This window comes from Cupressus sempervirens, chromosome 1, assembly GCF_028749045.1.
Source record: "Cupressus sempervirens isolate cs-2001-9-10 chromosome 1, ASM2874904v1, whole genome shotgun sequence".
Taxonomy (NCBI): Eukaryota; Viridiplantae; Streptophyta; class Pinopsida; order Cupressales; family Cupressaceae; genus Cupressus; species Cupressus sempervirens.
Window position 1 is genome coordinate 393081515 of NC_143118.1, and position 13630 is coordinate 393095144.

Genomic DNA, 13630 nt, shown 5'->3' on the forward strand with positions numbered 1-13630 from the left:
ACAGAAAATATCAAAAAGCATGCATATAGCTTATAATCTGGCTACATGGACAAATGTTTCATCAAAATCAACTTCTTCAATTTATGCATAACCCTTACATACAAACCTAGCTTTATTTCTCACAATTTTTCCATTTTCATTTAATTAATTTTTAAACACCAACTTAGCACCAATAACAATTTTATCAGATGGTCGAGGAACTAACTCCAAAGTGTTGTTTTCCTCAATTTGAATTAATCCTTTTTCCATTGCATTAATCCAGTTATCATTTGTGGTAGCTACTTTGAATGTTTTAGGCTCCATTTCAGAGATCAAAGATAGATAGGCTTCTTCATTATATTATTTAATACCCTTTTTCCTTGTTTAGCTCCCATCATCTTTATTTCCTATTGTTTGTTTTTCAGTATTATTTCTTTTAACAGAATTGGATTATTTTCACCAATATTTTCAAAAGATATTTCACTAGCATGCTCTGAACTAGTTTCACCACCATCATCATTAGAAGCATTAGTTGTAGAGTTATTTTCTATAGAATCATTAGGTGTAGAGGTAATGTCAAACATACTATCTATATTAACAATAGAACCTTTAGAGTTGTCTTTGCATAGTTCCTCATTATTTTTGACATTAACAAATTCAACTTCTCTTTTTTAGCTATTGTTATAACACTTGTAAGCTATATTGTGATTTTAGTATCCAAGAAAGAAACCTTCATCAAAATGGAATCAAAACTACTCGAAACCTTCTCTTCTCATTTAATAAAACATTTGATTCCAAAAAAATTGAAATATTTGACTGAGGCGGGCTTATCATACCATAACTCAAAGGGAATTTTCATGTTGTTTGGCCTAAGTTGAACCCTGTTTAGGACGTAGACTATTGTGTACATTGCTTGCATCTAAAACTTGTTAGAAAATTTTGATTCATTACGTAAAGTTCTAGCTAATTCCTTTACCATTATGTTTCTTCTTTCAACTACCCCATATTGTTGAGGTCTCTTGGTTGCAAAGTATTGTCTTTTTATTCCTTCTTTCTCACAATAATCATTAGACATAAATTTTGCACCTCTATCAAGTCTATGGCACTTAACTTGATAATCAATTTCCTTTTCAACCAGAGCCCATAAAATCTTATAACATATCAAAAGCCTCAAATTTTTCCTTTAAGAATGTCACACATGCCACTAGAATAATCATCTACAAACAACATAAATTATCTTTCAGTTTTCAAACCCTTAGTTTAAGTTGGTTCACAAAGACTAGTATGAATCAACTCAAGAGGTTGTAAACTTGAATATTCTTTTAGTTTGAAACTTATTCTAGTTTGTTTTCCTTGTTGACATTCTTTGCAGATAATACTTGAAGGTTTCACAATGTTTGCCATATGTCTTACTGAATTGAAAGAACTGATTTTTGCAAGATTATCCAGATTGACATGTCCTAACCTACTATACCAAAGCCAACTCTCATCAACTTGACCTCGTCAAACAATTCCTGCCTTTTACTTCTCAAAAAACATAAACATTACTTTCTGATAGTTTACATGTAATGGAAAAATAGGATGCAATTGCATGTGATAGTATCACGTGTAAAGTCGTAACATGTAATTAAGTTGCAACTGCATTAAGCATGCAACTTTGAATAAGTCAAAGTAGTTAGGAGCTTTTTTTAATAAGTCAAGGTGGTTGAGGGTTTCCCCTTTTGTCCCCACCTTTCTGTCTCTTCTTTTCTAATATAATGGAGGGAGCTCACTATGAATAATCATCTTCTGGCAAGGTATCACAATTCTACCAGTTTGTGTTGTGCACTCTTAAGTCTTTGTGCTTCGATGTAAATCAGATTTCTTTCAATAAAACAGACAGATTGTTTTGAGACTTTGTGCCAAACTGTTATGTGCAATATTTTCTTGAGTTGATTGAGAGTTTCAATGCTTTGATTCAAGAGGGATTTGGATTTGATTGTGAGTTTCAATGCTTTGATTCAAGAGGGATTTGGATTTGATTGCACAGACTTTGAGTTGCCTGTTGCATTCAGAGCCAATGTGAACCTTTGAAGACTTTATGCTCCAAAAGAATAAATTGTGATTGATAGTAGTGACTGGAATTACTTAGAGTTGAAGACTTTAGGCTTAAATTGTAAATGCTTTTATTAAGTTTGAGGGTTTCTAGCAAGAGACATTGTGTCTTACTGGTTAATCTACTTGAATACTGATTTGGGAAACCTGCAAGAGACTTTGGGCTCCTGTACTTATTCCACAAAATCTTAAAAAGTAGGGTGCTGCCCCTGGTATTTTGTTATGTCAATTCCAAGGTCACCGATATTAAAATAGCAATAAGGCTCTTTTTGTTAAGTAAGCAACTAGTAGTTGTATGCAAACAAATCATTCCTGAAAAAAGAGGAATTGATTGAAAGAACCATGCTTTTGGTAATTTCAGTTAAGTTCTGTTGAAGCCACCTACGGTAAGAAGGGAGCCTCCCCTATTGCTAAGAGGATAGAGAAATATAATGAAATGCTGCCTAAAGTCACAATTTTGTAAGTTGTAGACAGTGACTTACAAAAAAACTAGTCAACAGCTCCATAAAGTCATTTTAATACTTGATTAAATAATGAAATTGAGTTGAAATTTAATTTAATATAATTTGACAACTTGACATTTAATTATTTAATTGACTAATAATGTCCCAAAAAGGGGACATTAAAATATCCAAGTTGCTTTGCCTCTAATAAACAAACACAATGGTGCCAATGAATTTCATTATTAGAGTAGAAATACAGCACAACATTTCACACATTACCATTCATAGCTCTAATTGAGGCTTTCTATAGCCCAGATTCTGATTGGGCTTTGGTGGAGAGAGTCCAAACTCTACTTCTTCGGCGTATTATCAAGTGTCATCGATCCACTGCCCTCAGTATCACCTTGGCTGAGTTTGGAGCTCCTCCTTTCAAGCAAGGGACCATCTTTGACATGGTTTGGTTTCTACACTGGCTTTGAAGCTTTGCGGGCCTGCCTGAGCGTCATCACAGATACTCTTACATGGCCTATTGCTCTTCTAAGGTGGTGTCGGGCCCCGACTGTTAAGTATATAACCAAGATAACATACAGGTCTGAAAGTGCAGACCACACTTGACCTTCTTATCCTATATAGCACATATGACTTTATATGTATCCTTCCTCTCATGAGACGGCGACTTCCTAGAAGGTTATATGCTATTAAAACTAATTCAATACACTATGTGTTAGTTAGTAATTAAATGATAACCAATCATGTAAGTTGCCGATTTATGGAAGAGGCACATTGGGCCAACTTAGGCAAGAGACATGCCCATTCAAATATCATGTTCTTTAGTCGGGTATATAGGAAGGTTAGTATTGCAGTTTGAAGAACACACATTACATAATTAAGTCTGTCTCTTCAAGCAATATCATCCTATCGATCTATTGCAGAAATATTTAATATGGTATCAGAGCCAAGTAACTTTGAGAAAAGCTTTACCGCTTAAAGGAAGATATCTAGGATTATGGACATATTAAATAGGTGGCAAATGTTGAGGACATCATTTGTTCATAGTTGTTATATAGAGCAATCAAAATCCACGCAGACAAAAGCCATGGACATGCAAGGAGCAATGTTGAACTTAGGACCAGCCACGAATGGATCAGGGATATTATTAGAGTTGAACATGTCAGAAATGGCATAAACATTACAGTCAGAGATACTGCTCATGCACAAAAGAATAAATTGATGAAAAGTGCATCGAGAGCTGTCAAATGGCATTTTGAAGATTCATATTACGGAGCACTACACGATGCAATAGCCTCACATTTTGCCAATTTATGGGAGAAAGATTTGGCAGCACTTAATTTGAGCAAATTGTAGGAGATAAGTCTGGATACAACTCTCAACTCCTCATACGATCGTTCTACTATTCTCTGTCAGAACACTGCGAAAAGGATTGTTCTTGTGTGAAGGGTACTTTGACATGGCAGAAGAGCAACATTATGCTTATATATAGAGTCCATGAGAGTTTTGGTTCCGCTGCGAAAAGCATGTTAGATGCTTGAGGTGTACATGGGAGCTAAATTATGGAGCGTACTGCCATACTGTAGAGTGGCCTCCATGGAAATGAGATGTAGATTCAACCAGTTTCATGAAGACATGTAAAGTGGGATAGCAGTGGGAGTGTTTCTTCCTCATGAAATCATTGGAGAAGCGCTTCAATCTATTAAATGTCTAGTGCAGAGATGCATACAAATTAAGGCAATGACTCTAGACAAATTAGAACAAATGTAGAATCGGGAATATATCACCAGAATCTATGAACTAAGTTCCTCGACATTCCAAACCCTTATTTTATTGCATGTGTGTGCGTGCGTGTGTGTGTGTGTGCGTGCGTGTGTGTGTGTGTGTGCGCGTGTGCGTGCGTGCGTGCGTGTGTGCGTGCGTGTGTGTGACTAGCAATGAAAAGGAGGACAGAATAATCTCTAGCAGATTGGCCGCATAGAAAAATATAAGGATAATCGCTGAGCACAGACAAGAGGAATACTTCAGATATAGATCTTTAGTGATCACTGAAAAATAGTAATTAGAACAAATTGATTAGCCACAGTTCACTATGAAAAGATATATAATCAATGCTTAAGGAAGAAGTACAGGCTGAGTCAGCGGGAAAAACTGAATCATATTGAAGAAGTATGATTGTTGCTTGTTCCCAAATGCTCTTAGATAACCGGTGATTGTTTGGAGACCATTCTATGGTGCAATGACCACTGACTTTGCTACTCAAAATCCATGTGATTTGTTTTCATCCAAAAAAGCATCAATGAATAAGACATGAGGAAAATTAAGATAAAACAAAATCAACTTCATATTAGGTGGTCATCCTATGAAATACATGAGCTTATAATCAGCATCATCGAGTATGAAAGGATGATTGCAGAAATTTGGATGGCGAACATTGTTTGCTACGGTGACTAGAAATAATGACAATCCTAATGATTACTTTGTGAACAAAGACTTTCTTATGAGGAGTGAAATCAGTCAGCGGCCAAGATATGAGGATGCAGACCTCTATTAATTCATAAATTAATTCAAAACTGCTTAACTTCCGTATGGAGATCTGGTCCATGGATCTTACATGAAATGGTGAAAAGTTTTCAAAAGTAAATAGCAAAACCAACAAAACATAACCAAATTAAGAGGATGATTGAAGATAAGTGATATGACATACCAGTTTGATTGATGAATTCCATTCTGCGATCAATAGTATATGCAATTGTTTGTCAGTTCCTGGTAATTGCTTACATGTTCTTCCAAAAGGGGAGATGGCATCAAGTTAGAAAGTTTTCTTGGCACCCGTCAAGACTCTAAATCAAAGAGAGTCTATTTTTTAAACATAAGATATGGAGACATTTGGAGAATTTACAGCGAGTAAGCCGAATGCCACTCTATTGAAAGGAAACTCCCATTCAAAATAAGTTTGATCCACTATAAAAGGGAACCTTGGAATAAGAACCAAAGATTTTATCATCTTAGACAAACTCAATTATTTTGTTTGAGAGGGAGTTCATCATTGAAGATAACTCATGGATAGAATCACTAATGAGATGCACATGGATAAAGATTACATCATGAGACTACAAATCATTTTACTCAAGGCATTTCTAATCTTCCCTCAAGTCCAAGAGCGAGTGTTAATGATTATGGACTTAGAAAAGATGCATTCTATATAATCTTATAACTATTCAGATTATGGTTCTCTTAGAAAGGAGGGAATAAAGTGACATCATGTTGTGACACTAAGATCATGGATATTAGCATGGTATGCCTTCCTGACAAAAGGAGAAGCCAAATGATCTACAATGGTGAATCTTGACTCAGAGGGAGTAGACCATGCTTAAATGATTCCTGAGTAATAAAGAATTTGTAGCAGAGAATCATAAGTATCATCTTATAAGAAGGTTATATGTCAAAGAGAGTACCTAGAAGATCGAGTTGACTCCCCAAGATCTAGGTCATAAAACTTAGACTGAGTGTACCATGTCAAGATGGTGTATACTCATAAAATAAAAAAGTTTTCATCAAGGTTATGATGGAAAGATAAGTATCTATTGTACTTGAGCTCTTCTTTTACCTTATGTCTATAATATCTTTCATTTGTATTTTTTATGAGAAGAGTATATGCCTTGATTTTTTTTTTTGAAGAATGTTCTTGTAGGAAAGAATTTTGGATTCAGAGGGAGTCTGAAATCTCATCAAGGCAACCTTGAATAAGGAGCTCAGAAGATTTGATATCCAATAGGAGTCTGGAAAATCTAAAATGAGCAACCATCTAATGGGCCTACCTTTATAAACATCATGGTGTGGAAGCATTTCTCAACAAACAATCTTGCAACATCAGTGTGCAATAATAGCAAACAATCCTCCAGTACGAATTTGAAGTAATAGCAAATGATCTTATGGTGTTTTAAATCAGTAGAGGACTACTGGCAAATCTTGAATAGATTCAAGATTGTGTTGTGAAAGAGACATTTCGATGTCTATGAATCACAAATTGGATAAAGAGAATTTAATTATTCTCTAGACTTTATCCTTAAGTACTGGAAATTAGAAAGCAATTATTCTTATCAAACCTCTTTGAGAGTGATCATCTCAAGAAAGATCTAGGTATGATTGAATTGTTTTTATGATAATTTATATTATTGTCAAGATATTGACTGTTATGGGGCTTCACCATTTGTGTTTGTTATATAAGAGGTGACGATCTCTAAAATAATGAACACTTGTATAAAGACATTATAAGAGGTGACGATCTCTAAGATAATATTCTGACCAGTGGAGAACTACTAGTAGATTTGGATGAATTTAAGATCATGTTGCGATGGAGGCATTTCTATGTCTATGAATCACAACTTGGATAAAGGAAGAATTTAATTATTCTCTAGATTTTATCATGTGTAAGGCATTCTAGTAATGGAATGCTGGTAGAATCTAAATCTTGGACGAAATCAAGATCATGTTGTGACAGTGACATTTTTTAAAACTCCAGACGTCAGAACTTGGGTAAAGGGAGAATTTAATTATTCTCTAGTCTTTATCCTGAGTATTGCATTCTATGCAATACTGTTATCACAAGTTCAGGTAATACTTCATATCATAAGCCTTGTCAAACACTTTGTGTTACAAGCCTAGGTGATTTGATAGTTTGTATTACGAACGATGCTTAGTGATTTGATCACAAGCGCTGGTGATAACTTATATTACAAGATTTGTAATATGATGTGTTTTTCAGGTATCATTTGTCAAATGATACATCATGCTTGAAATTTAGAAAGGTATAGAGTGTATATCTATGCTCAGTCATCTCTATTGATGTTGCTAGATATGTTTCTATCACTTATCTTATCAGATTAAGAGGGAGTGTTAATTCCTTGTAACTTTGACAAGACAAGTGTTCTGATCTTCAAATCATCCTGATCTGGATGCATGAGTTCCCTTAAGTATTGGTCACCAGAGCATATTGTCCCCTCCAAATAGATTGGCATTTTCCTTGTGGCCCTTCTTATTTACTAATGTGGTTAATTAGTTACTAACCATTAGTAACTCTTGGAATGGGCACCAATCTTGAGGAAACAATTATGTTGTTAAGTAGGCCAACCTAGAGAAGGACATGTCCATTCAATGGACTTGTCCATTCAATGAACATGCCCCTTGAGCTAGGTATAAGGGAGAGCTAAACCTTCTGGTAGATCTTAAACTCAGGATCATGTTCTGATATAGAAATACCAGGTTCTATGATTAACAACTTGGATAAATGAAGAAATTAAATTACTCTTCAGATTTATCCTGTAAATTATCATTAGTAACAGTGATTTGTCATATCACAGGTTTAGTAATATGACACTGTATCATGTGTTCTATGATACCACATACTAAGAAGATTTAGACAAATATAGAGTATCAATTCTTGCTTATTCATCTGTATTGATGTTGCTAGATATGATATCTCTCTATATGATTATAAGGTTAAGAGGGAGTGTTAAGTATATAACCAAGATAACATACAAGTCTAAAAGTGCAGACCACACTTGACCTTCTTATCCTATATACTACACATGACTTTATATGTATCCTTCCTCTCATGAGATGGCGACTTCCTTGAGGGTTATATCCTATTAAAACTAATTTAATACACTATGTGTTAGTTAGTAATTAAATGATAACCAATCATATAAGTTGCCGATTTATGGAAGAGGCACATTGGGATGGCTTAGGCAAGAGACATGCCCATTCAAATATCATGTTCTTAAGTCGGGTATATAGGAAGGTTAGTATTGCAGTTTGAAGAATACACATTACATAATTAAGTTTGTCTCTTCAAGCAATATCATCCTATCGATCTATTGCAGAAATATTTAATACTGACCAAACAAGCAGGGCTCGAAGTTGTTTCACTTAGACCTCTTCTCTTCTTCATTTGGTAGGGATAGCGAAGGATTGTCTTCTCCTCTTTCACTTCTCTCTTGATGCCCCTGCTCACCTCCTTCCCTCTCAGCAAGAGCTAAATGAGCACGGTAGGCTTGACATCTACCAATAGTATATTGTCACAACCTAGAGAAACCCAACGGGAGGGTGCTTCACCCAAGAATGGCTTTCTAAGTCAAGCACTATCTTAATATTCAAGACAAGGTCATTGTGCTCCCTTGGTACCTCACTCGCCGTTGGACTCATGCCCTCCACATTTATTTGGGGTCATTTAGAATGGGCTCCCACCAGTTACGTATCCAAACTGACTACTAGATTGACAGACAGGATGGGATTCGCCACCTTTGCCCCCTGGGGAGGTGGGATCTAAGACCCATTTTGTTTGTTGATGCCCTATCTACTACGAGATCAGGTGGAGGTTTCACTGCTCATTCAAAGATTGTTGGTCACATTCTTCATTTTTCAGATACACTAATCAACAGTGTCTCACCCTCTACCTCCAAGAGACCATGTAGCTTTAGGATCACACTTTGCAGCTACCATTCCCATCAAGACAAACTTTGGACCAGCTCATCACCTCTTCTTCAGCCCTCCACCTTTCAAGGGAGACAAAGTAGATGCTCAGACCTCCTTCGGGTCACAGTAGATCTGTGAGACCTTGCAAAGGTCACACTCGGCAACATCACCCTATCCCAAACGGCTCCCAAAGACAATATGGGGAACTTCCTCACCATAGACTGTACGCTTCGGTTGTGGACTACTTCTCGTCTGTAAGGAATCTTTAAATTTTTCTTGTTTCCTTGTTTTTTCGCTTTCTTGCTTGTTTTTTGGGCGGACTCCATTCGGTGCTCATGTTGGTTACAACCTTCTTGTACTCTTTACAATCCCTAAGACCTCTGTGGTCTCTTGTTAGTCATTAATAAATTTATCTTATCTTATATCTACCTCTCACCATCTACAACCTTGTTGTACTCTTTACAGTCCCTAAGACCTCGGTGGTCTCTTATTGGTCATTAATAAATTTATCTTATCTTATATCTACCTCTCACCATCTACTACTTATTTATAGGGTCATCCAAAGTTGTTTATATAGACGATCATATTCAAAACTAACAAGATATCTTCAAAATCCTAAATATGAACTTAACGATCCCTCAAAATGGGATGAAGGAGCCAAATCAACTTTACAATGAAGATTGGGTATTCCTTGGTTGAAATCTTACAAACAAATGTCAATTAAGTAGCATAAGAAGTTCAAGACTACACCTAGACTCTACAATCCATTTAAGGTTCTCCATCAAATTGGCAGTACAACTTATTTTAATTTGAAACTAGTGCTTTCTTCCAAAATTTATCCTATACTTCATCTCTCGTGCTTAAAGAAATTAATAGCTAAAAAGCTTCCAATCTAGTCAAGCTCACATGAGTTGGATGAAAAAGGGAAGTTATTTCGAACCTAAGGTGGTCTTAGAAAAATACGTGTAGTAGTTGTAAAATCAATCCACTTTTGAATACCTAATCAGGTAGAAGAATCTACTAGCTAATGATGCAACATGGAAAGATGATGCATCCAAACTTGCTCAGTATTAAGGACAATGTTTATGAGCATGTTAAACCCTTTTATTTTGTCAAGCAGAGTAATGTCAATACTTGCGGCAGCTAAAAATGATTAATTTCATTTATTAGCTCCACTTGATTCCTAGTGCCAACTTAGTTAGGACAAAGAGGTGTTCCCTTAGACAATTAAGTCTATAAATAAAGAAGACTTCAAAATCATATGATTTTGCACGAATTACTCATACAGATGTATTCTGAGTTTTGGAGGTCAAAGCCTCAAAGTGTCTAATATTTTATTGATTTCTAACTTTATTCCAAAAAAAACCCTCATATAAATATTAGCCAAAAGTTCATGCACTACTAACTATGATAGAGTCCAAGAAGTAAAGGCTACATCTTTCAAAAAGAGCTACAAACACTAGGTCCAAGAAAGGTGATGTTTCTTTCAAGCCCATCATCTAGGACTTCACTAATGTGAATATCAGTAACTCTATCGCTATTGATTCTTCCTTATATCCAGCATAAAAAAAATTAAGGCTCTTAGAATCTAGTTTATTCCTTTTGTTACTAGGAATCAAACAATAAGAAAATGAACCTAAACACAAATACATTATCTTTGGTCTATGCCCAAACTATAATTCTTTATGTGTGACATCTCACAAGGCTTTTCATGAGCTTCTTTTCACGAAATATACCATCACGTTTGTTGTTCACCCTAACATTTGAACGACAAACTAAACATCACAGATCAAGCCATTTCCAAGATAGTTTTGTTTCTCCTCTTCACTACCCAATTCTACTAAGCATCTATGGGGCTATCAATTGCCTATAAATAGCATCCTTCTTGCAATAGTCCTAGACATGCTTGGAAGTGAACTTCTCCCACTATTGGATTAATAAGTTTAGATTTGGTATACTACTCTAATTCTTAACTATTGCTTTGAACTAGACAAAGACAGAAAAAAAATCAGATTTCTTTGATGAAATATGCGCCCCACACTTTCCTAAAAAATAAACCAACAAAAGAAAATAGCTTGAACCAAGAATTGTTGATAATTTAAAGGATGACTCGCACAAAGACAAAATCCAAAGTCCTATTTGCACACCTTACCCCTTTGATGGCAAATTGCTTCTATTTCTATTACCCATCCAAACACCCACAATGTATATCAGGTCTCACCAAGATAGATGGCAAACCATCTTCCATGTCACTTTTGTTTAGTTCGGCTAAAAATTAAGATTGAGAGTTCCATATCTCGTACACCTCAAATCCTTGAGAAAATTAATTCTAGTCCATTTCTCAGAAACTTAGACATTACATAATAATTATTTATAGGCATTTTCACTAAAATAATGTTCGAAAAATGTTGTAAATAAAAAGTGCAATTCAAATTAATAAATAATTTGGAGCTAAAGAATTATATTAGATAATATTAGGCAGAAATGATAAACATGTAAAGCATAAAAATGTGATATTTTAGGAAAATTTCCCAAAAAGAAACATTGTGTCTACTCCTATTATTGCAGAACAGAGCTGACCAAAAATAAATAAAAAGCTCAAAAACTCGACAAAAAATCTTCAATAAATCGGGAAATTTTCCAACCATCAAAAAGCACATAAATTTGCAAAAATATTCTTCTGCAGCATTCAATATTATGGAAGTTTGGAAGCATATTACTGATTTCCAATATATATAGATTAAAATTAGAGTTCAATACACATTTTAGGCCAAAAGAATAAGTTCAACACCTATTGAAGATCACAAAACAAGTCCAATACACATTATAGATTAAAAAACAAGCTCAACGCATATCAAATTCAAGCTTCAATGTGAAAAAAATTACAAATAATGAGATTTTTCTACAACCAAAGGTCATAATGTATATTGACGCTCTGTGGGTGTTCCACAAACTAGGTGATATAGTTGCATCCTCAACATGAACCTCAATAAAAGCATCATGGTGTGAATGTAATAATCCCCCATTGATGGCTCCCTAACCTCACCTTCTGCCCTTTTGAATGCTTACTGTGACTTCCCATTCCACTGCCTCCCTCCCCAAAGTAGTCAACTAATAATCAGTGAACAATTCGTCCTCATCCTCCACAACCAATTTAATGTGGATTGATGTCATCAAGATCAACTGCTGATAATACCGCTAAAGTAAATGTGGAATAAGCACTGATCAGAGCTGATATGTGATTTTTCAACATCTGCAGACGGAAACTGCCCTCATCCAGGACCACTGCTTTAAAAAATTAGCTCCAAGGCAATGGCAAAAGACACTTTTTCCATGAATAACCAAATTATGAAACAACGGCCGCTTATTTGACAAAGGCTCAGAGCTTTCACTGATAAATTAGTAAGCAACTTTTTTTCAGCGCAGGGAATGGGCAAAGGTTGCAAGTTTTTGTTTTATGACAGAAATTGCAAGTAATTGGCGATTTTTTGAAAGGCAATCGCAAAAGACACTTTTTGCATGCATAACCAAATTATGAAACCATGGCCGCTTATTTGACAAAGGCTCAGAGATTTCAGTGATAAATTAGGAAGCAACTTTTTTTCAGCGTGGGGAATGGGAAAAAGTTGCAAGTTTTTGTTTTATGACAGAAATTGCAAGTAATTGGCGATTTTATGAAAAAAAATCCCCAATTGCTCTGCTGTGAGTTTTAATGCAAGTTATTGTTGAGCTAGAAATACTCACATGTTTGCAAGTTACTGCCAGGTTTCTCATTATGCTAGAACATCAACTTTTCACAGAGTTAAAAGTAACCATCCTATTTATAATCCAGAAAATATCAAGTTGGAACTGTAAAAATCACAACTGCTTTTGCTGTGATAAGCTGTCGTAGAGAGAATGAATGCATTCAACCATTTATATTTCCCATAAGAAAGGGTTTAGTTAGGAAATGGAGAATCTACCCACAGAACTTAAAATCCAATGAAAAGTTGAGCATTATTCATAAATCTACCGAGGTAATTCAAATTTATGGTCAAGATATCTGAACAAACTAACCTGCTCTTCTTCTCAACAGTCCGAGAATCTAACCCCTAACAATATATCACAAGAACACCATAGTCAGTATCAAGGACATAAAATCGTTCATGTCGATCAAATGTAAGTACTCGAAAAAAGAGGAAAACAAGAAATAAAATAGATTCTGTAACTAAAAGAACAAAAGCGGCACTAAGAATAGTTGCATGCGCATATAGGATTCTAGAAGAACTCTGAAATGGTGGATATTGGACATTACAACAATGAATTTAGAAGAATAAAAATCTCAAAACATTACCATAGAATGTGAACGAAGTTCAAAATCTTTCAAAGTTTGCTGCCCATTTTTTATGGATTATTAAATATGGCCACAGTGAACACTAAACAATGCATATGAAATAAAGCAGAAACGTGAAAGTATTGCATTGAATTAAAAATAACGATACATTATTGGCAATAGTATTATCATACTACTAATATGTCTAAGATGCAAGTGTTGTGCAGACGCATGCTAACAGCATCGCAACTATTTATTTTGGGATTGACTCGATAACAAGAATGATGCTTCAAAATTCCTAGTGTCATAAATAACC

General features: G+C 35.1%; 1 protein-coding gene across 2 annotated transcripts in view; it reads right to left on the bottom strand.

The window, feature by feature from the left end:
- Window positions 1-13630, bottom strand: part of LOC149577946 (coiled-coil protein) — a 238474-nt gene that overhangs the window by 116324 nt on the left and 108520 nt on the right. For both annotated transcript variants that reach the window (XR_016364083.1, XM_089826739.1), the window contains exon 11: window positions 13059-13093. Coding sequence is in view for 1 of the 2 variants with exons in the window: in XM_089826739.1 (XP_089682865.1) it covers window positions 13059-13093 (35 nt within the window). In the remaining variant the exon portion in view is untranslated. The remainder of the gene's footprint in view (window positions 1-13058; window positions 13094-13630) is intronic.